The 22638-nt window shown below is 40.5% G+C and overlaps 1 protein-coding gene across 1 annotated transcript; it reads left to right on the plus strand.

The window, feature by feature from the left end:
- Positions 1-1417: 1417 nt before the first annotated feature.
- On the plus strand, positions 1418-7376 carry LOC140812145 (potassium transporter 5-like). Its single transcript, XM_073170359.1, has 9 exons — positions 1418-1629; positions 1783-2005; positions 3140-3388; positions 3532-3570; positions 3680-3940; positions 4027-4079; positions 4362-4476; positions 4584-4838; positions 6218-7376. The coding sequence occupies exons 1-9, from the start codon at positions 1498-1500 to the stop codon at positions 7129-7131; spliced, it is 2241 nt and encodes a 746-aa protein (XP_073026460.1). The 5' UTR covers positions 1418-1497; the 3' UTR covers positions 7132-7376.
- The last annotated feature ends 15262 nt before the right edge of the window (positions 7377-22638 follow it).

Consider the following 22638-nt stretch of genomic DNA (forward strand, 5'->3'; position numbering starts at 1 on the left):
GAATGTTGTTTTCCAAAACTGTCGCAAAGTGCGGTGGTATTTTTTAAAAAGGTCGCCAATAGAGAAAACATTTTCAAATAATCGTCGCAAATGCATGGATATTTGAAGAAATCATCAAGGCGTTAAATAAATATAAACCATTTAGACGACAATGTTTTTCTCAAAACCGTGGCAAAATTAACCAAGATTTTTTAAAAAAAAACCATTGCAAAATGAGCGACGGTGAACAACGATTGTTTTAGCGACGGAATTCAAAACCATCGCTAGAAGAATTATTTTTTTTTTAAAAAAAATTAAGAAAGTCAATTTGGTTTGTGTTTGTGTAACAAATACGTGTTTTGTAGGTTCTAAGGTCACGGGCGTTTCATGGGTTGATGGTTGAAAAAAAGATAAAATTATTTCGACAGCTCAAATGGAATTTTCGGTTACAAATTCACGGGCGTTTCATGGCCGGTTGATTCATTTGACCAAAGCCTAAATCACTCACCCATTTTTTTCCAAATGATAAGAACAATATTTGTAGAATAATTTAGGGCAAATTGCGGTTAATTACTACTCTTCGTGAAATAAAAGAAAAAAACATGAAACCTTCTAAACAAAAATTAAATGTCTTTTCAAACCCTGTGTTTTTAGGCAAAAACATGTGTGAGACGGTCTTACGGGTCGTATTTGTGAGACGAATATCTTATTTGGGTCATCTATTAAAAAGTATTACTTTTTATGCTAAGAGTATTGCTTTTTATTCTGAATATGGGTAGGGTTGACTCGTCTCACATATTAAGACTCGTGAGACGATCTCACATGAGACTCACTCGTGTTTTTAAAAGTCAGACACATTTCCCCCATTTATAGAAGGTTTTACGACTCATTTCCCTTTTACGGCTCATTTTTATAAACACACTGAGTTTTAAAATATCATTAATTTAATTTAAAGGGTATGTGTTTTTTGGGTTTTCAACGTGGCTAATTAATGTATTTGACTGAAAATTTATTGTTCAAGTAATTTATAATTTAGCGTCATGGATAAAACTATTCGATGATAAAAAAAATAATTCAACGTTATGTTTCGACAAATCAGGAGCTTAAATATAATATATATTTAGGGACAAAACAAAAAAAAAACATGCAAGGATATTGCTAAAATGATGTTACATCAACATTAAAATAATAAAGGATTTAAGGTTATCAATACTAAAATAAAAAAAGGACAATTAAAGGTAAAAAAAAAAAAAAAAAAGTTGCAATCATTATATTAAAGATTAAAATCAACCATTATCAAACTTTAATGGATCAAAAGTCGAGTTGTCTCCCAATAAAAAGTGGCTACAATTACGAGGTTATCACACGTCATGGTTTCCATTAAATTAAAAGATGATTGCATTCCAATAATGCACTAAAATATTCAAACACGTCCAAATTAAAGTAGCTATATATATCGAGCACATTGGTGCTCTCCCTCCACCACCTCCATCTCCTTCGAGCTCCGAAGAAGCTTACATGGCAGATCACCTGGTGGATTCTCATGATCATCGGAACAGTGAAGCACCCGAACTAAAACCCCGCCGAGCTGACTCCTTCAATCTGGAGGCCGGGAAAGTTTCTTCCAAACCCGCAACTCCCGGCAGCAAGGTTCTTCCCCAGTTTCTTTAATTTTTTTTAAAAAAAAACAAAAAAATATATATATATATATATATATATATATATATATATATATGTATATATATATATATATATATATATCGATGAAGTCAGGCTCGATAAATAATATATGTAGTGGTGCAGGCAAGCTGGAGAAGGACTTTGAGTTTGGCCTTTCAAAGCGTGGGAGTGATATATGGAGACATCGGGACGTCGCCGTTGTATGTGTATTCGTCTACTTTCCCCAACGAAATTCAACACAGGGAAGACATAGTTGGAGTTCTTTCGCTCATCATTTACACTATCATATTTATTCCTATGATCAAATATGTCTTTCTTGTCTTGAGGGCTAACGATCATGGTGACGGTATGTTTTATATATATATTATTTTAGACCATTATATTATTTTGAATTTCAAAAAAAAGAGAAAAAAACTTGCAAAATCGACATATATATCATGCTTCACTGGTTTTATTTTGGAGATATTTATAGCCGTTAGATCTTTATTTTTAGTTTTTTTACTCAATTATAATTATTTTATTATTTGCTTTTCCTGAAGTGGTCACCACAATTTATAAGTCTACTTTCAGAAGTGAACATTACCACTGTGCTAATAATATTAGGCAAAAACTTGTGTGAGACGGTCTCACGGGTCGTATTTGTGATACGGATCTCTTATTTGGGTCATCAAAAAGTATTATTTTTTATGCTAAGAGTATTACATTTTATTGTGAATATGGGTAGGGTTGACCTGTCTCACAGATTAGGATCCGTGAGACAGTGTCACATGAGACCCACTCATAATATTAACGACTTTAGTTTGAAAAAGGTACCATGATGCTATAGAATTTTTATGGATCCATTTCTGAATAGAAATTTCGTATATTTATTTGTCTTTTATCTATGCTTTAGGTTCAGTTGACCTATTTTAAGTTGAGTAGGTCTCTTGTGAGACGGTCTCACGAATCTTTATTTGTGAAACGGGTCAATCCTAATGATATTCACAATAAAAATTAATATTTTTTCATGGATGACTCAAATAAGATATCTGTCTCACAAAATACGATCCGTGAGACCGTCTCACACAAGTTTTTTTCTTATAAGTTTTAGTTTTTATGTTGATCATACTGTAATTGTTTAAAGTTTGTTTGCCTTTTGGACTTCTTTGCTAAATTGTCTTTTTTACTGGATTGTTAATGTGAAGCCGGGTGTTGCTGACATAAATAATGCCAAAAAGTGCTGCAATGACACGACGGAGGACAAAATTTTGTAAAATAAAACAAATAAACAATCCGTCAGAAAAAAATTGAAGTGTTTAACAAACCAACTTACGAGTCGATTTTAATATATATAAAAAATAGTTGTTCGGATATATCCAGTATAATTGCATATATTTTTTATTAATAACAATTTATTAACCGATAAAAAGTACTACTGGTACTACGTTGTTTTTGAATGCATGTACACTTGTGTTCAGTGCACTGTTCGTGCTTGCTGCAGGAGGTACATTTGCGTTGTATTCCTTGATATGCCGTTATGCTAACGTGAGTCTGATACCAAAAAATCAACCTGAAGATGCCCAACTCTCGAACTACCGACTCGATACCCCATCCGCCAATCTACGTAGGGCACAAAAGATCAAAGATAAGATGGAGAGGAGCAATATTGCAAAAGTCTTGCTATTCCTCGCTGCGATTCTTGGGACTTCCATGGTTATCGGTGATGGTGTTCTTACACCCTGCATCTCAGGTATATCCTTGACCATGCGTTAATGTCATTTAGCATGATTGAATTGTTATTAAAAAAAATGGATTATGAGTGGAGGTGAAATGGGTTTTTAGATTAATTAAGTGGGGTGGTTGTCATAACTCGTTTGTTTAATGAATTTTCAGTCCTTTCTGCAGTAAGTGGAATCAAGGGTTTGAACGAAGGTAACTGCAATTTTCTTCTGCTTTACTTTCATATTTGATATCTTTATAATACAAAATCATCAAGTATTCTTGATTTATGCTGATGTATTCATGTATGTAAATTTTGCAGATGCTGTTGTGTATATTTCAATAGCCATATTGATTGTTCTCTTCTGCGTACAACGATTCGGGACCGATAAAGTGGGCTTCAGCTTTGCTCCTGCAGTCTGCTTATGGTTTTTATTCATAAGTGGGATTGGTGCCTACAACTTATTCAAGCATGATATCCATGTGTTACGAGCTTTCAACCCGCAGTACATCGTGAATTACTTCCAAAGAAATGGTCGCAATGCTTGGATATCTCTTGGTGGAGTTGTTCTATGCATCACTGGTAATGTTTACTAGTGAAACCACTTTGTTCAATTTGTTTAGTTTTCATTAGCAAACCCATGACTTTTCATTCATTAACTTCAACAGGGACTGAGGCCATGTTTGCTGACTTAGGTCATTTCAACGTAAGAGCCGTGCAAGTAAGTATTGCCATTACCACTATGCCATACATATTGTGCACTACATTAGAATTATCCAAATTGAATTATATTGTTCGTTTAATATATAATATCGCGAGTGGATGTGTTTAGTAACTTGGCTTGATTATTGTTGTAATGCATAATGTTTTCATGGATCCTTGAATTTGAGGAATGACAAGTTACGTAGATACAAAATATGCATTCTGCTATTTGAAGTTATATCTACTCCTTTATTTTCGTCCCAAAACCAAACATGTATATTTTTCCTTTTTGTCACTTCAGATTAGTTTCACGGGAATGGTTTTTCCTGCTCTCCTAATTGCATATAGTGGACAAGCTGCATACCTTTCCAAATTCCCTGATCATGTGAAGAACACATTTTATGACTCCATACCAGGTTAATTATTTCTCTCCTACAAGTTCAATTCCTATATTAAAAACACAATTCTTAATCTAAATTTCCTGTCAAAATTTGAATATGATCTATATCTATATATTATGCAGGCCCAATATATTGGCCAACTTTTGTTGTGGCTAATGCTGCAGCAATTATCGCCAGTCAAGCTATGATATCTGGAGCTTTTTCTATCATTTCCCAGTCCCTCAGCCTAAGTTGTTTTCCAAGAGTAAAAGTTGTTCATACTTCTGCTAAGTATGAGGGACAAGTCTACATTCCAGAGATCAACTACTTTCTCATGATCGCTTGTGTCCTCGTAACATTTGGATTCAAAACAACAGACAAGATTGGCAATGCCTATGGTAAAATCATCAAGCTAACTTCATTTTTTGCTAGAAGTCGAAAAATATATTCTGGAATTATTATTAGATTAATATTAATAAGATTATTGCGAGTCTATATGATATGTTTTTTTTTTTTTTTTGATTTATGAAGGAAATATTTTATATTACATTTATTCCAAGGTATTTTTATTTCTATAAAGGGTTGATAATTGTTTTCTAAATTAATAAATATTAAAGAGAATTTTAGTCCATAAATTTCCGTGCATGTAATAAATACTTCATGGAACAATGTAACTCATGTGTAGGGTCGGACTCAACTAATTTAAAGTAGAATAGAGAATCTATATATATGAATTTTAAGCCCAGAGCCATTTTTTTTTAATCTAGAATTTTTACATCATATAACAAAAGTTTAATATTGATTTTTTTTTTTACTGAATGCACAATATAGTAAGGAAAAGAGATTTTGGTGTTGGTGATTTGAAGGTTTCCGGTAGTTTCCCTTTTATTTTCAGTTGGCAGGTTTTTATTAGTTCTTTTTTATATTTGAAAATTAAGTATTTTGGTATGTTAATTTTGTTTTCTTATAAATATTATTATGATATAGATTCAGTCTATGAAAATTTGGTAACATTAATGAAATTAATTAAGGCAAAAACTTGTGTGAGACGGTCTACGGGTCGTATTTGTGAGACAGATATCTTATTTGGGTCACTCATGAAAAAATATTACTTTTTATTGTGAATATGGGTAGGGTTGACCCGTCTTACAGATTATGATCCGTGAGACGGTCTTCCATGAGACCCACTCATTAATTAAAGCCTTTCTGATTCTTTTTTTGTTTTATGTGACTGATTATTTCTTTGAATAAAGAGATATTATGTTACATCAATTGAATTGCGGTATCATTACTTGAAGACATTTGTTATACGTCTTTATACATGATTGATTGGCTCATTGGTTGTGACTGATTAATTTTGTTAATAAAAATTAACATAACTTATTGATTAAAATGTGAACAAAATCAAAGTTTACCCTCCGTTATTTATTTTATACAACAAAACTAAAGATGGTCAAACAAGTGCAATATGATATGTTTTATCATGTGATATGAGGAGCTTTATGTCTTTTCTATAAAAAAAATCTTTTGATTGATCTATAAATATTTGACAAACAAAAACTTGTGTGAAACGATCTCACAGGGCGTATTTTGTGAGACGGATATCTTATTTGGGTCATCCATGAAAAAATATTACTTTTTTATGCTAACAGTATTACTTTTTAAATATCGGTAGGGTTGATTTGTTTCACGTGATACGGTCTCACAAGAGACCTACTCTAAATATTTTATTCCAAATCTTGGTAACAAAACATAATTTAATGTTCATATACTGCAGGTATAGCTGTTGTTTCTGTGATGGTGATAACAACATCTCTCGTTACGTTGATAATGCTGTTTATATGGAAAACGAAGATTTGGTGGATCTGTCTGTTCTTCTTTGGGTTTATGTCTGTGGAGCTCATATACATGTCATCCGTTCTTTACAAGTTTAGCCAAGGTGGGTACCTCCCGTTGGCGCTGTCTCTTGTGTTGATGACAATGATGGGCATATGGCATTACGCGCAGCAGCAACGTTACATGTTTGAGATGAAAAATAAGGTCTCAAGTGTGTGTGTAAGGGACCTAGCTGAAAACAAAGACATAAATAGACTACCAGGCATTGGGTTTCTTTATTCTGAGCTTGTTCAAGGAATCCCACCAATATTTTCTCACTTTGTTTCGAACGTCCCTTCCATTCATTCCATAGTGGTGATGGTGTCAGTAAAGGCCATTCCTATCAGCTACGTCGCGGTTGAGGAGCGGTTTTTGTTTAGACAAGTTGAGCCGAGAGAATTCCATGTTTACCGTTGTGTTGTGAGGTATGGATATAAGGATACAATCGAGGAACCACATGAGTTCGAAAGACAGCTAGTGCAGAAATTGAAGGAGTTTATAAGGCATGAACATTTCATAGATGACGGAGTCGTCGAAAACGAACAGATGCATGAGAATGAGGACGAGGTGAAAAACATCCCTCATGCCTTGATCCAAGCTGCACAGATGCAATTTGTTGATAGAACAATGGATCAAGGCGTGTTTTATCTAATAGGAGAAGCAGAAGTGGTGGCAAAAAAGGACTCATCTTTGCTCAAGAAGATAGTAATAAACTTTGCTTACACTTTCCTGAGGAAGAACTTTAGGCATGGAGGTAAAATGCTGGCCATTCCTCAGACACGGCTTCTTAAAGTTGGAATGATTTATGAAATTTGAGTGACTCAACGATATATTACGTTTATTTGGGTGATAATATATTTTTCTTTTAACTTTATTTGTGGGTTTTATATATCATATATATTTTATGAATATGTAAGTTGTTTTTTTTATGAAATGCTCAATGTAAGAACGAAGTTTGTACTTAAGTTTAAGGGTACCTTATCAACTTTTGCGTACATGTAAGAAATATGGTCTGAGTGAATTGTTTAGTTGCTCGATCTAGTTTTATCTTTTTGAATAAATTTTGGCTTCATTTTTTTCTTTTCTTTTCTTCCTAAATAATTGTACATTGTATTTTTGTGGTCGAAAATTTTTAGTCCTAAATAGATGTATATATCACTTGTGGTTTGAGGTAAAACGACAAAAGCTTAATACGACAATTGATAATAACATATGTTTGGTTCTCATGAGTTACAAGACAATAAAACTATTTAGAGGAGATGTATAAGAAGCAATATTTTTCCTCCAAAGACATTAAAATGTGACGGTTAGACTACTGTCCACTTGCATAATTACATCTTATTATAGTAGATAAAACGGAAAATGTTTGATCCTACAAACTAATTAAAACTTTATAATTTCGAAGAATATATTGAAATAAACGTTTACTGTTTAAAAGTGCGAAAATATTTTTTTTAAAGCTCACATTTTCGAAATAACATTTAAAATAATCGTAATTATTTCGCAATAAAAATATCACGCTTTAAATTAATCGAGCTTATCCAAAAATCATACGTAAACATAAACGAGTAAAAATCGTAAAAATCATCAACGTATGAAAATATGCATCTCCTCGCAAATCTCATAATCAAAGTGCGGAAACATGCGGTCCTCGGGTCGTGTCATCGCATCAGGTCTGCCTACTCAGAGTTCGGCACCTCCAGTCTCCTCATCGTTTAGCTCACCTGTATCACACACGCTTAGTGAGTCTAAAGACTCAACACACATGTACCAAGGATAACAAGTACATATACATGACACACAACAGTGAAAATTATCATACTGATCAACATAACTTTTATGAACTTAAAAACATAAACGTGTCAAATCATGTCATCTCATGTTATCATAAACGTGTACATTTTCTTTTAATTGAATTCAGTTAATTAGTTGTGACTTTCGTATCAGCTCTATCGATGGATCCATCTACGTATAACCATAGTACCGGGCGGCGGGGGACATTAGCCACAGCATTACCCGTCCACTGAGCCCGGGCCTCAGCTCATCATATCTCATGTCATCGTATACATATACATCGTCAGTCACAATCAATTCTCATCCTCCAAAAATAGCATCATAATCACCACTAAATAAAACATGCATATACGTAACGTTTCCTTTAAACCAAGCATGCAACGTATTTATCATAATTGCGTAAACCTCGTAAACATGATGCATAAGCATTTTAAAATATCGTAAATTTTTGCTCAGGGCACTTCCTAGACCAAAATCTCACCCCGGGTGCAAAATGACTATTTTGCCCCTAGAAACCCAAAAATTATCGTTTTAACCATGGACCTCTAAAATTGACCCGAAGCTTACCAAACTCCTTGAAATGTCCCAAAACATATTTCTAAGCACTCCTAGACGTAAACTTGAGCTCATTTCATAATTTAATCGATTCATTTTAAAACTTGGACCAAGGTCCCGGTTTTAACCCGAATCGAACCAAAACTTTCCCAACTTTGTACCATACCTTAAAAATACTGTAATGCTCCTAATATTATAACATCAGACCCAAAAACCATCGGCTGATATTCCAAGAAGAGAACAAAATTCAAACCCACCCACCCCCGGTATAATCATCTTCCAACACATGGCCCCAACTCTTAAATATTTGGGTCCCAGCTTCTCCATCACTTAACCGACCTTTATGGCTCACCATTAGGACCCTAATGAACCTTCTAAACTAAGCCCAACCGAAACGTAAAGCTGCTGCACAAGCCATACGCAGAAACGATCGAACCTAGCACCTTTCTCTCGTTCAAGCTCTAACTCCCAAGACTGAACTTCTCCCTCAACCAAGAACCCATGGCTCACTTCTAACCTCTTACCAGACTTTACAAGAGTCGAGACATAGCTTGGTTCAAGCCCATGCACAACCGAAACTGTGACACCCTGACCCGTTACAATTAAAAATACAGCGGAATTTAAAATTTTCATACAACTGGAAGGAGTTTCAAAATACATTTCCAAATATCATCAAAAGTATTAACATGATCAACTAAATGATACGTCAAAATACAAAACATCATTTTAATGATCATGTCCAAAAATATTGCTTGCAAAACAAACTACTTCCTTCCAATCTTCGTATGCATATGACTCCCATCCACAGTCAACGTCCTAGCCCGTCACTCTTATCTGCATCACATGAAAATAACTGAAATGAGTATAAAACTCAGCAAGTGGAACTCTTACATAGCAATGAACATATCATCCTCTGTAAAACATGGCTTTAAAACATAAATACCATCAACTCTGAAATAAATATCATAGCAATAGCATAGCAATAAGATGGTATTTCTCTTTACTCTGGTTGGATTGATATCAATAGTAACTCTGTCTGTGGTGCTCGTATCCCAATTGATATAAACCGATAACTCTGAGGGATATGAGCCTATAGTCGTTGATCAACTAATTGCATGCAATCTCTGACTATATATCTATCAATCCATAAAACATTTAAACTCTTTCTCTTTGGCATTTAAACAACACTTTAGAAACTATACTCTTTGTATTCCCTTTGAACAATTGAGACATCAAATGCCTCCAATATATATAACAATTGAATCAATACATACTATGGATCAAATGGAAGGGAATATCACAATAAAACCTTTGAAACACAATACATATACTATCATGTGAGCACAAGGGATGAAATTCCACTTACAAACCACAATAACACCTTGAATCTAACTCTTGATACACCACCTACAACAATAATCCATAAATAACACCAACATCAACTCAATATCCAAGAATCCAAGTCAAATAATCCATAAATCCATAAACACAACAAACCTACAATATCTCTTCTCCAAAAACCAAGAAATAAATCTACCAAAAGCTTACCTAAGCTTCCTAGAGCAACCAAGAACTTCGATCTCAACTCGAAACTCCAACTAAAAGCTTGAATCAAAGATGAGAAGTGAAGAAAATGGAGGAAAACCCTTGTTTTCTAAGAGAGAAACGAGAATGGAGGAGAAAAGAAAGGGGAAAGTGAAGTCAACCATCCAAAAAAGTACTAAATATCTCGCCCATAACTCTACTGTTCATCACCGCGGGTGCGCTGCCAACAAGCACCGCGGGTGCGCTAAGCTCTCGGCAATCCACCAAAAATCCAAACTCGATGACCGCGGGTGCGGTCCTGCAATTACCGCGGGTGCGGTCTACACCGCGGGTGCGGTGAATCCACGGTAAAACCCACAAATTCCAACAATTACGAACGCGGGTGCGGTCCTTACACTGAGTGCGGGTGCGGTGCTGCCACGGCCAAGACACAATCTAAGGCAACTAAAATCGAACCAAAACAATGAAACGAACAACCAACAACAACTAACACCTCAAGACAATAATAACCAACAATACTATGGCCCATAATCACAACTCTAATCACACAACTAAACTTAGACTAAATCAATAAATCTATAACATACGAAAACTTAAACCGTAACGTACACCGGGCTCGGCTATTACAACCTCCCCTCCTTAAGAGAATTTCGTCCTCGAAATTGACGTCACTGCACGAACAACTCAGGATACTTCTCTCTCATCTCATCCTCTGGTTCCCACGTAGCCTCTTCGATCAAATGGTTCCTCCAAAGGACTTTAACGATGCCGATCTCTTTGTTTCTCAATACTCTGACTCTGCGATCCAAAATCTGGACCGGAATCTCTTGGTATGTCAAATTCGGCGTCAAGTCCAAGGGCTCGTGGCGAAGAACATGGGAAGGATTCGCAATATACTTCCTGAGCATCGATACGTGAAAAACATTGTGAACTCTATCAAGATCTGGCGGTAGGGCTAACCTGTAGGCTCGATCACCAACTCTGTCCAATATCTCGAATGGACCAATAAACCTCGGACTCAACTTACCCTTCTTGCCAAACCGCATCACACCCTTGAGAGGTGCTATCTTCAGAAACACGTGATCGCCAACCTCAAACTGCAAAGGTCTACGACGAACATCTGCATAGCTCTTCTGTCTCGACTGCGCAGTCTTCATCCTCTCACGGATAACAGCAACAATATCGGCCGTCTGTTGGACCAACTCTGGTCCCAACATCTTCCTCTCACCAACCTCATCCCAATACAAGGGAGATCTACACTTCCTGCCATAAAGTGCCTCATACGGTGCCATCCCAATCGTCGCTTGGTAACTGTTATTATACGTGAACTCAACAAGAGGCAACTTAGAATCCCAGCTACCAGAATAATCGATAGTACAAGCTCTGAGCATATCCTCAAGAATCTGAATAACTCTCTCTGACTGACCGTCGCTCTGAGGGTGATAAGCTGTACTAAACGCTAACCGTGAACCCATAGCTCTGTGCAAACTCTTCCAAAACTCTGAAGTAAATCTAGGGTCACGATCAGACACAATCGACACAGGGACACCGTGAAGTCTAACAATCTCTGCTATGTAATCCTTGGCATACTGATTCATGGAATACGTCGTCTTGACTGGAAGAAAGTGCGCTGACTTGGTCAATCGATCGACAATAACCCAAATAGAATTGAAACCCTTCTGCGTCCTAGGAAGACCAGTCACGAAATCCATCGTAATATGCTCCCACTTCCACTGAGGAATCGGCAATGACAACAATGTCCCAGCAGGTCTCTGGTGCTCAATCTTCACCTGCTGACAAGTTAGGCACTGAGAAATGAACATAACAATATCTTTCTTCATACCTGGCCACCAGTAAAGTCGACGAAGATCTTGATACATCTTGGTGCTGCCTGGATGTATCGAATATGGCGCGGTATGAGCCTCTGTCAAGACGTCTCGCCGAATATCATCACCAACGGGAACACAAATACGGCCTCTGAAAGTCACCAAACCATCACCATTCAACGCAAACTCTGAGTTACCCCTCTCCTCTGCTCTAGCTCTCAACTCTGTCAACTGAACATCAACAGTCTGCTCTCTACGGATCCTGTCCGTCAATGTAGCCCGAATGACCAACGCTGAAAAGCGAGCAATGGTCCCCGGAACTACCAAAGAAATCTCCTCTCTCTGCAAATCCATCAACAATGGTCTCTGAATCAAAGAACTCAAGGAAGAACTCGACTTACGGCTCAAAGCATCAGCCACAACGTTCGCCTTCCCCGGGTGGTAACTAATAGTCACATCATAGTCTTTGACAAGCTCTAACCACCTCCTCTGCCGCATATTGAGCTCTTTCTGAGAGAACAAATACTTCAAACTCTTGTGGTCTGTGAAGATCTCACACTTTTCGCCATACAAATAATGTCTCCAAATCTTCAAGGCGAAAACCACAGCTGCCAGCTCCAAATCATGCGTCGGATAATTCTTATCATAGTCTTTCAACTGGCGAGAAGCATAGGCTATAACCTTACCTCGCTGCATCAACACTGCACCAAGGCCTTTCTTCGACGCATCGGTATAGACAACAAAATCTTCTGAACCACTGGGCAATGAAAGAACAGGAGCTGTCGTCAATCTATCCTTCAACTCTTGAAATGCACTCTGACAATCAATGGACCACTCGAACTTCACAGTCTTCCTCGTCAAATTGGTCAATGGCAAGGCAATTTTGGAGAAATCTGAAATAAAGCGACGATGAAAACACGCCAAACCAAGGAAACTGCGTACCTCAGAAACAGTGGTAGGAATAGGCCACTTCTGAACTGCCTCTATCTTCAACGGATCAACAGCAATACCATCCTTGAAACCACATGGCCTAGAAAAGAAATCCGATCCAACCAAAATTCACACTTCTTCAACTTGGCAAACAGTCTCCTCTCTCTCAACAACTGAAGAACCACTCTAAGATGCTCTGCATGAAGCTCTCCGGTCTTGGAATAGATCAAGATGTCGTCGATGAAGACAATGACGAAGCTATCCAAGAACGGCTTGAATACACGGTTCATCAGGTCCATGAAAACTGAAGGGGCATTGGTCAGACCAAAAGACATCACAAGAAACTCATAGTGACCATACCTGGACCGGAACGCTGTCTTAGGGATATCGGACTCCCTAACCTTCAACTGATAGTAGCCAGACCGAAGATCAATCTTCGAAAATACAGTGGCACCCTGAAGTTGGTCAAATAGATCGTCAATCCGTGGCAACGGATACTTGTTCTTGATAGTCACTTTGTTGAGCTCCCTATAGTCGATACACAGCCGCAAAGACCCATCTTTCTTCTTGACAAACAGAACCGGAGCTCCCCAAGGCGAAGAACTCGGACGAATAAAACCCTTGTCCAAAAGATCCTGCAACTGCGTCTTCAACTCCTTCATCTCAGTAGGGGCCATCCTATACGGAGCCTTAGAAATAGGAACCGTACCTGGAGCTAAATCAATCACAAACGCAACGTCTCTGTCCGGCGGCAAACCCGGCACATCATCCTCAAACACATCAGCAAACTCCCTCACAACATCAATATCATCAATATTCAACTTAATCAATCTATCCACATCCACAATCGAAGCCAGAAACACATCACAACCTCTACACATCAACTTCTCAGCCTCAAGACAAGAAATAAAAGGAAGGACCAGCGAAGTACCTGCACTGGCGAGAACTCCTCCCTTAATGCTATCATCTGCAAAGGTCACCGTCTTAGCAACGCAATCAATAACAGCACGATAGGTCGAAAGCCAATCCATGCCAAGAATAACATCAAAGGCAACCATCGGGATAACAATCAAATCAGCAAAAACAACTCGCTCCTCAATACGAACAGGGCATGCATAAACAATAGACGTCGGGCACAACACGTCCCCCGAAGGCAAAACAACATTGAACTGGAGGGGAAGAACAGAAGGAACTATACCCAAAGATCTCAAAAACAATTCAGACATAAAAGAATGAGTAGCACCAGTATCAATCAAAGTCGTAGCTACTCTGCCTGAAATTAAAATAGTGCTAGAGATCACAGAAGAATCATGATTAATACCTTCCCTGGTCATCGAAAAGATACGACCCTGCACCTTATCCTTGCTCGCTCCCCTCGGACAATCTCTGGAAATGTGGCCTGCCGTGCCACAACGATAACAAGAATGAGTGCCAAATCTGCACTCTCCTCTATGATGTCTACTGCACTTAGGACACAGCGGCTTCTCGGGATCAACTGGAACTGACGGTGGTCTAGGACTCGGCTCTATCTTGCCCTTCCCTTTGAAACGATCCTTGCCTCTCTGATTCGAGCCCTGGCCTCTCTGAGCAATAGCTTGATGCCTCTCCTGCCTCTCTCTGGTAATATCCTTCTCGTCTTGTTCGGCCAACAACGCCTTAGACACGATCTCCTTGAAAGTCACAGCTTTGGACATGTTAATATCCCTCCGAATCTCTGCTCTAAGGCCTCGAATGAAGTGAGCGCCTTTGTCCTTGTCGTTTGAAGCAATATACGGAGCAAATAAACAACCCTCCTCGAACTTGAGAATGTACTCGTCAACGTTCATGCTCCCCTGTCGAAACTCCAAGAACTCCGTAACCTTCCTCGCTCGAAGTGCGTCGGGGAAATACTTGTCATAGAACAAATCAGTGAACTCTGACCACTTCAACGCTGAAACATCAACACCAACCTTCGTGGCATTCCACCAGATATGTAGTATCCCGATACCTAATTTGAGTTAATTATTGGATTAATTATATTTTTCGGTGGGATCGGAAGGACCGAACCAGGTTCGGATCGTCCGAAGAGGGTTCGGATCATCCGAAGTGGGTTCGGACCGTCCGAGACAGGTGTCTGGAAGACGTGGAAGGGTTCTGGACACGTGGTAAAGTTCGGATCGTCCGATTGGGGTTCGGATCGTCCGAGACAGGTGGCTATACTCGTGGAAGTCATGCAAGATTCGGATCGTCCGATCAGGGTTCGGACCGTCCGAAGTGTGCCAGATCGGAGCGTCCGAAGTGGATCGGATCGTCCGAACGTTGGCTATAAATAGAGGCGCGAGGCTTCATTTGTGACTCGCCATTTCAGAGTGTTCCAGAGCTTTTCAGTCGTTTCTGACAGGTTCTAGTCTTTTTCCGAGGTTCGGGCACTAGCGGGGAGCTACTAGTGTTGTAGCGGAGCTGTGCTCTAGTTTGGAGCTAGCGGCACCAGTGGGCTGACTGCGGACGCAGGCGTGAGTCTAGGACTGATTGTTAGGATCTGCTGGTTTGAGGTACGAAAGTACTATCCGAGATATCCTGGTCGAGTATACATTCTTATATGTGTTGCATGATTATGTGGTGCATTGATATATGTCATATGATGCATGCTATTATGTCACGTTTTATGATGCATGTTGCATTTCATGTTGAGCCGTATCTCCTTCGAGATAGCCTTTACTGTTGAGCTGTATCTCTTTCGAGATAAGCTATATCTTGTGGGGCCGCTCAGCCCTGTCTTGTCTTGTGGACGCATGGACACCGAGAGTACACAGTGGCCGACGGGTCCGGAGGGCTTCGGTGATCCGGGACATTTTAGGTCCACGTCTGTTCTTGTAAGTGGATGCAGTGACCCAGAGGAGTACCGCGCGGCACTATCCACTTGGCGCCTCTAGACTGAGCATTTTGAGATCCTTTGTTACTCCTGTTTCTTGACTACCCTGGTATCATATCATAGCATGTGCATTTCATATAGGCTTGTATACTCATGCTTTTGTACTGGGCGTTCTTATCGCTCACGTCCTCGGTTTTGTTTATCTTGGACACTCCATTCCCACGGGGCAGGCCTCAGGTTGGATGGCTCAGGAGGAGGAGGAGGAGGACGTTGAGTAGCCGGTGGAGTTATTTATTCAGTACTTTTTGATTCGATATGGTTGTACTGTATACTTTCTTTTCATTCTGAGTTGTTATGAATTTTCGATGGGGTTGTATAACTATCATTTGTTGACCTTTTCCGCTATTATCTCTGATTATTATTAATTAAGTTAGTTGCATGCTTAGTTCTTGATTAGTAGGTGATTCTGGAACGGGTCACTACATTTACCCAGAGGAGTACCGCGCGGCACTATCCACTTGGCGCCTCTAGACTGAGCATTTTGAGATCCTTTGTTACTCATGTTTCTTGACTACCCTGGTATCATATCATAGCATGTGCATTTCATATAGGCTTGTATACTCATGCTTTTGTACTGGGCGTTCTTATCGCTCACGTCCTCGGTTTTGTTTATCTTGGACACCCCATTCCCACGGGGCAGGCCTCAGGTTGGATGGCTCAGGAGGAGGAGGAGGAGGACGTTGAGTAGCCGGTGGAGTTATTTATTCAGTACTTTTTGATTCGATATGGTTGTACTGTATACTTTCTTTTCATTCTGAGTTGTTATGAATTTTCGATGGGGTTGTATAACTATCATTTGTTGACCTTTTCCGCTATTATCTCTGATTATTATTAATTAAGTTAGTTGCATGCTTAGTTCTTGATTAGTAGGTGATTCTGGAACGGGTCACTACATTTACCCAGAGGAGTACCGCGCGGCACTATCCACTTGGCGCCTCTAGACTGAGCATTTTGAGATCCTTTGTTACTCATGTTTCTTGACTACCCTGGTATCATATCATAGCATGTGCATTTCATATAGGCTTGTATACTCATGCTTTTGTACTGGGCGTTCTTATCGCTCACGTCCTCGGTTTTGTTTATCTTGGACACCCCATTCCCACGGGGCAGGCCTCAGGTTGGATGGCTCAGGAGGAGGAGGAGGAGGACGTTGAGTAGCCGGTGGAGTTATTTATTCAGTACTTTTTGATTCGATATGGTTGTACTGTATACTTTCTTTTCATTCTGAGTTGTTATGAATTTTCGATGGGGTTGTATAACTATCATTTGTTGACCTTTTCCGCTATTATCTCTGATTATTATTAATTAAGTTAGTTGCATGCTTAGTTCTTGATTAGTAGGTGATTCTGGAACGGGTCACTACATTTACCCAGAGGAGTACCGCGCGGCACTATCCACTTGGCGCCTCTAGACTGAGCATTTTGAGATCCTTTGTTACTCATGTTTCTTGACTACCCTGGTATCATATCATAGCATGTGCATTTCATATAGGCTTGTATACTCATGCTTTTGTACTGGGCGTTCTTATCGCTCACGTCCTCGGTTTTGTTTATCTTGGACACCCATTCCCACGGGGCAGGCCTCAGGTTGGATGGCTCAGGAGGAGGAGGAGGAGGACGTTGAGTAGCCGGTGGAGTTATTTATTCAGTACTTTTTGATTCGATATGGTTGTACTGTATACTTTCTTTTCATTCTGAGTTGTTATGAATTTTCGATGGGGTTGTATAACTATCATTTGTTGACCTTTTCCGCTATTATCTCTGATTATTATTAATTAAGTTAGTTGCATGCTTAGTTCTTGATTAGTAGGTGATTCTGGAACGGGTCACTACATTTATGGTATCAGAGCATGCTTACGATTTTGGGATATAGATTCTGTTTTGGGATTTTCGTGGACCATTTTACCATTTTCCCTATTCTATCTTGTAGCGATGGCTGACCACTTTGGTGATGAGAGTAGTCAGGGAAGTGTAGGTCGTTGGGGTGACCAGGACGATCGTAGGCGTCATCGTGAACATCGTCATCGTCGGGATGGTCCTAGGCGTTTTGATTTGCACCGTTTCATTCAGATGGGGCCTAAGCCTTTAGTCGGCGGTGAGACTCCCGATGATGCTGAGGATTGGTTAGAGCGCATGGAGAGTTGTTTCCGTGCATTCCAGTGCACCGAGGAGCAGAGGATGGAGACCCTTAGTTTTCTTCTCGAGGGCCGTGCGCGCAAGTGGTGGCGATCGACTTCTGCGCCGATAGTTCAGTCCCAGGGTAGGGTGACTTGGGCCGATTTCCGTGCAGCTTTCATGCAGCTGTATTTTCCTCCAGCCCTTCGCCAGGCAAAGACGATTGAGCTCCTGAATCTTAAGCAGGGGAGTATGTCTATTGATGAATATCAGCAGAAGTTCTTCGAGTTGTTACCCTTTGCCCCTCATATCAGTGGCAGTTCTGAGGCCAAGTATGACCATTTCCTCCAGGGTCTTAACCAGGAGATTTTTGATCGAGTCACTGTCTGTGATAATCCTACTTCTTATGATGGGTTAGTGAACCGGTGTCGCCAGGCAGAGATCAGTCTCCAGCGTGGTAGGGCTATTCTTTCTTCTAGACCTCCGAGTACTTTGAGCCCTCGATCTCAGTCTTTCAAGAAATCTGGTTCTTCTTCTTCTGGATCTGGATCACGGTCTAGCGGTGTTTTCCGCTTTGGTAAGAAAAAGGTTTCTTGTGTGCATTGTGGGAAGAACCATCCATCGGAGCAATGCCGATCAGCCGCGGGAGCTTGTTTTCAGTGCGGAGAGATGGGTCATCTCAAGAAGAATTGTCCTCAGTTGCGAGGTGGAGCAGGATCTGGTTCCGGATCTCAGACGACTGTTCAGCAGAGGAGGCAGGGTCAGGCAGTGGGTAGTTCAAATCTTCGACCTCGTGCCCAAGGTCAGGTTTTTGCGCTGAACCAGGATCAGGCTGCAGATGAGACAGAGAGAGTCATAGCAGGTACTTTTCGTTTATGCGGTATTCCTGCTGTTGTTCTTATTGATACCGGAGCATCACATTCATTCATTTCTGCACGATTTGTTAAGCGTCATAAGTTACCATATGTTTCTCTAGACGTCATTCTTTCCGTTTCTACCCCGATGGGTCATTCGGTGTTAGCAAAGCGTCTAGTGATGGGTTGTCCCTTAGATTTTGAGGGTAACAAATTGATTGCGAATCTTATGATCTTGGAGATGGAAGATTTTGATTGTATTCTAGGTATAGACCTATTGACTACCTACCGAGCTACCGTGGATTGTTACCAGAAGCTTGTTCAGTTTCGTACGACGGAGAGCTCTAGTTGGTTTTTCTATGGTGAGGGAGCGCGACCTCCGATGCCAGTGGTATCTGCTCTGAAAGCCTGTCGTGCTTTAGAGGCGGGCGGGGAAGGCTACCTCATCTATGCGATTGATTCTTCCACAGGTAGTGTTGGTATAGATGATATTCCAGTGGTTTGTGAATTTCCTGATGTTTTTCCAGATGAGATTCCTGGTTTTCCTCCGGTTAGAGAGGTGGAATTTGGCATTGAGTTAATGCCAGGGACTGCACCGATTTCTCGTGCCCCCTATCGTCTTGCTCCGTCAGAGATGAGAGAATTGAAGCAGCAATTGCAGGATCTTCTTGATAAAGGTTATATTCGCCCGAGTGTTTCACCTTGGGGAGCTCCAGTCTTGTTTGTCAAGAAGAAAGATGGATCTATGCGATTGTGCATTGATTATCGCCAGCTGAATCGAGTGACGATCAAAAACAAGTATCCATTACCTCGTATCGATGATTTGTTCGATCAGCTTCAGGGTACCTCTGTTTACTCCAAGATTGACTTGCGATCGGGTTATCATCAGATGAGAGTCAGAGATGATGATATTTCCAAGACTGCATTTCGTACTCGATATGGGCATTACGAGTTTCTAGTTATGCCATTCGGATTGACAAATGCGCCAGCGGTGTTCATGGATCTGATGAATCGAGTCTTTCGGGATTTTCTAGATCAGTTTGTTGTGGTTTTCATCGACGATATCTTGATTTATTCTCACAGTGTGGAAGAGCATATCCAGCACTTGAGGATTGTGTTGCAGATTCTTCGCGAGAAGCAATTGTATGCTAAGCTGAGTAAGTGCGAGTTCTGGATTGATCGTGTAGTATTCCTTGGTCATGTGATTTCCAAGGAAGGAATTTCTGTGGATCCTAGCAAGATTGAGGCAGTGCTGAATTGGTCACGTCCTACGACGGTGGCTGAGATCCGTAGTTTTCTAGGTTTGGCAGGGTATTATCGTCGCTTCATCGTGAATTTCTCTCAGGTAGCTAGACCATTGACGCAACTTACTCGGAAGGATGTTCCATTTGAGTGGTCATCTGAGTGCGAAGATAGTTTCAGAGAGCTTCGTCGACTTCTGACTTCGGCACCTGTTTTGGCGTTACCGTCAGGATCTGATGGTTTCAGTGTTTACACCGATGCCTCTTTTCAAGGCTTAGGGTGTGTGTTGACGCAGAATGATCATGTGATCGCTTACGCATCCAGGCAGTTGAAACCTCACGAAGAAAAGTACCCTATTCATGATCTAGAATTAGCTGCTATTGTGTTCGCGCTGAAGATCTGGCGTCATTACTTGTACGGGGTTAAGTTTGAAATTTTTACTGATCATAAGAGTCTGAAGTATCTGTTCACTCAGGCTGAGTTGAACATGAGACAACGTCGTTGGATGGATCTACTTAAAGATTATGACTGCGAGATCAAATACCATCCAGGTTCTGCGAATCTCACAGCCGATGCTCTTAGTCGCAAGGTGAGAATCTCTGCACTTCAGACCAGTGCTATGATTAGTACTATCCAGGATTGTTGTTCATTGGGATTTAATTTCAAACATCGGAAAGGTATGGAGAGCATTCGTGTTGCTACCATTTTATCTGAGCCAGCTTTGTTCGCTCGGATTCGAGATGCACAGATGTCTGATCTCAAGACTCAGAGATTAGCCCGATTGGTTGGTGGAGATAGCAATTTCCATTATCAGTCTAATGGTCTTCTGTGTTTGTCTAATCGGGTTGTGGTACCAGAGGATGATACTTTGAGGGAAGAGATTTTGGCTCAGGCTCATCGAAGCAAGTTGAGTGTCCATCCAGGAAGCAACAAGATGTATAAAGATTTGAGGACACGATTTTGGTGGAAAGGGATGAAGCGCAGCGTTTATCAGTTTGTTTCCAAGTGTCTTGTTTGTCAGCAGGTTAAGGCAGAGCACCGTCGACCGGGAGGATTATTGCTGAACTTACCTATTCCTGAATGGAAGTGGGAGCATATCGCGATGGACTTCATTACTCACTTACCATTGTCTTCGAGGAATAGTGATGCTATTTGGGTAGTGGTGGATCGACTCACCAAGTCTGCTCATTTTCTGCCATATAACCGTGATTTCACTTTCGATCGTATGGCTCGCTTGTATATTCAAGAGATTTTACGTTTGCATGGAGTGCCAGTCAGTATTGTTAGTGACAGAGATCCTCGTTTTACCTCACGATTTTGGGGTAGTTTCCAGTCGGCATTGGGTACTTCACTAAGTTTGAGTACGGCTTATCATCCAGAGACCGACGGTCAGACGGAGAGGACTATCCGTACACTTGAGGATATGATGCGAGCTTGTGTTATGGATTTCGGACCCGCTTGGCAGGATCATTTGCCTTTGATTGAGTTCGCGTACAACAACAGCTATCATCGTAGTATTGGTATGGCACCATTTGAGGCGTTGTATGGGCGACGTTGTCGTACTCCATTATTCTGGGACGAAGTTGGGGAACGACATGTTGAGAGACCGGAGTTAGTCCAGCAGGCTATTGATAAGGTTGCAGTAATCAAGAAACGGATTAAGATCGCTCAGGATCGACAGGCTAGTTATGCGAACACCAAGCGTCGACCTCTTCAATTTCAGCCAGGTGAGAAAGTGTTTCTCCGAGTTTCGCCTTTTCGCAGGATTTTGAGATTTGGTCTCAAAGGTAAGCTGTCTCCGAGATTTATTGGTCCATTTGAAATATTGGAAAGCGTGGGAGATTTGGCTTACAGACTTGCGTTGCCGCCGTACCTATCAAGTATTCATGATGTGTTCCACGTATCTTTGTTGAGACGATACGTAGCAGATGAGTCTCACATTTTGCATCCCTCTGAAGTTCAACTAAATTCGGATTTGTCTTATGTGGAACGACCAGTTCGGATTCTAGATCGCAAAGACAAGGTGTTGCGGAATAAGATCATTCCTCTTGTCTTAGTTCAGTGGCAGCGCAGAGGCACTGAAGAAGCCACTTGGGAGCTAGAGAGTCGTATGCGTTCGGAGCATCCAGAGCTCTTTTGAGTTATGCTTTGTATATGTTTGTGTTTTCAGTTGTAATCGAAATATCAGTTGTGTTCAACAACAAGTGAGATGTAATAACGATGTTGTTATTCCGTTTTGTTCATCCTATAAACCTGATTTCGAGGACGAAATCTTTTTAAGGGGGGGAGAATGTAGTATCCCGATACCTAATTTGAGTTAATTATTGGATTAATTATATTTTTCGGTGGGATCGGAAGGACCGAACCAGGTTCGGATCGTCCGAAGAGGGTTCGGATCATCCGAAGTGGGTTCGGACCGTCCGAGACAGGTGTCTGGAAGACGTGGAAGGGTTCTGGACACGTGGTAAAGTTCGGATCGTCCGATTGGGGTTCGGATCGTCCGAGACAGGTGGCTGTACTCGTGGAAGTCATGCAAGATTCGGATCGTCCGA

Source organism: Primulina eburnea, chromosome 14, assembly GCF_022965805.1.
Source record: "Primulina eburnea isolate SZY01 chromosome 14, ASM2296580v1, whole genome shotgun sequence".
NCBI lineage: Eukaryota > Viridiplantae > Streptophyta > Magnoliopsida > Lamiales > Gesneriaceae > Primulina > Primulina eburnea.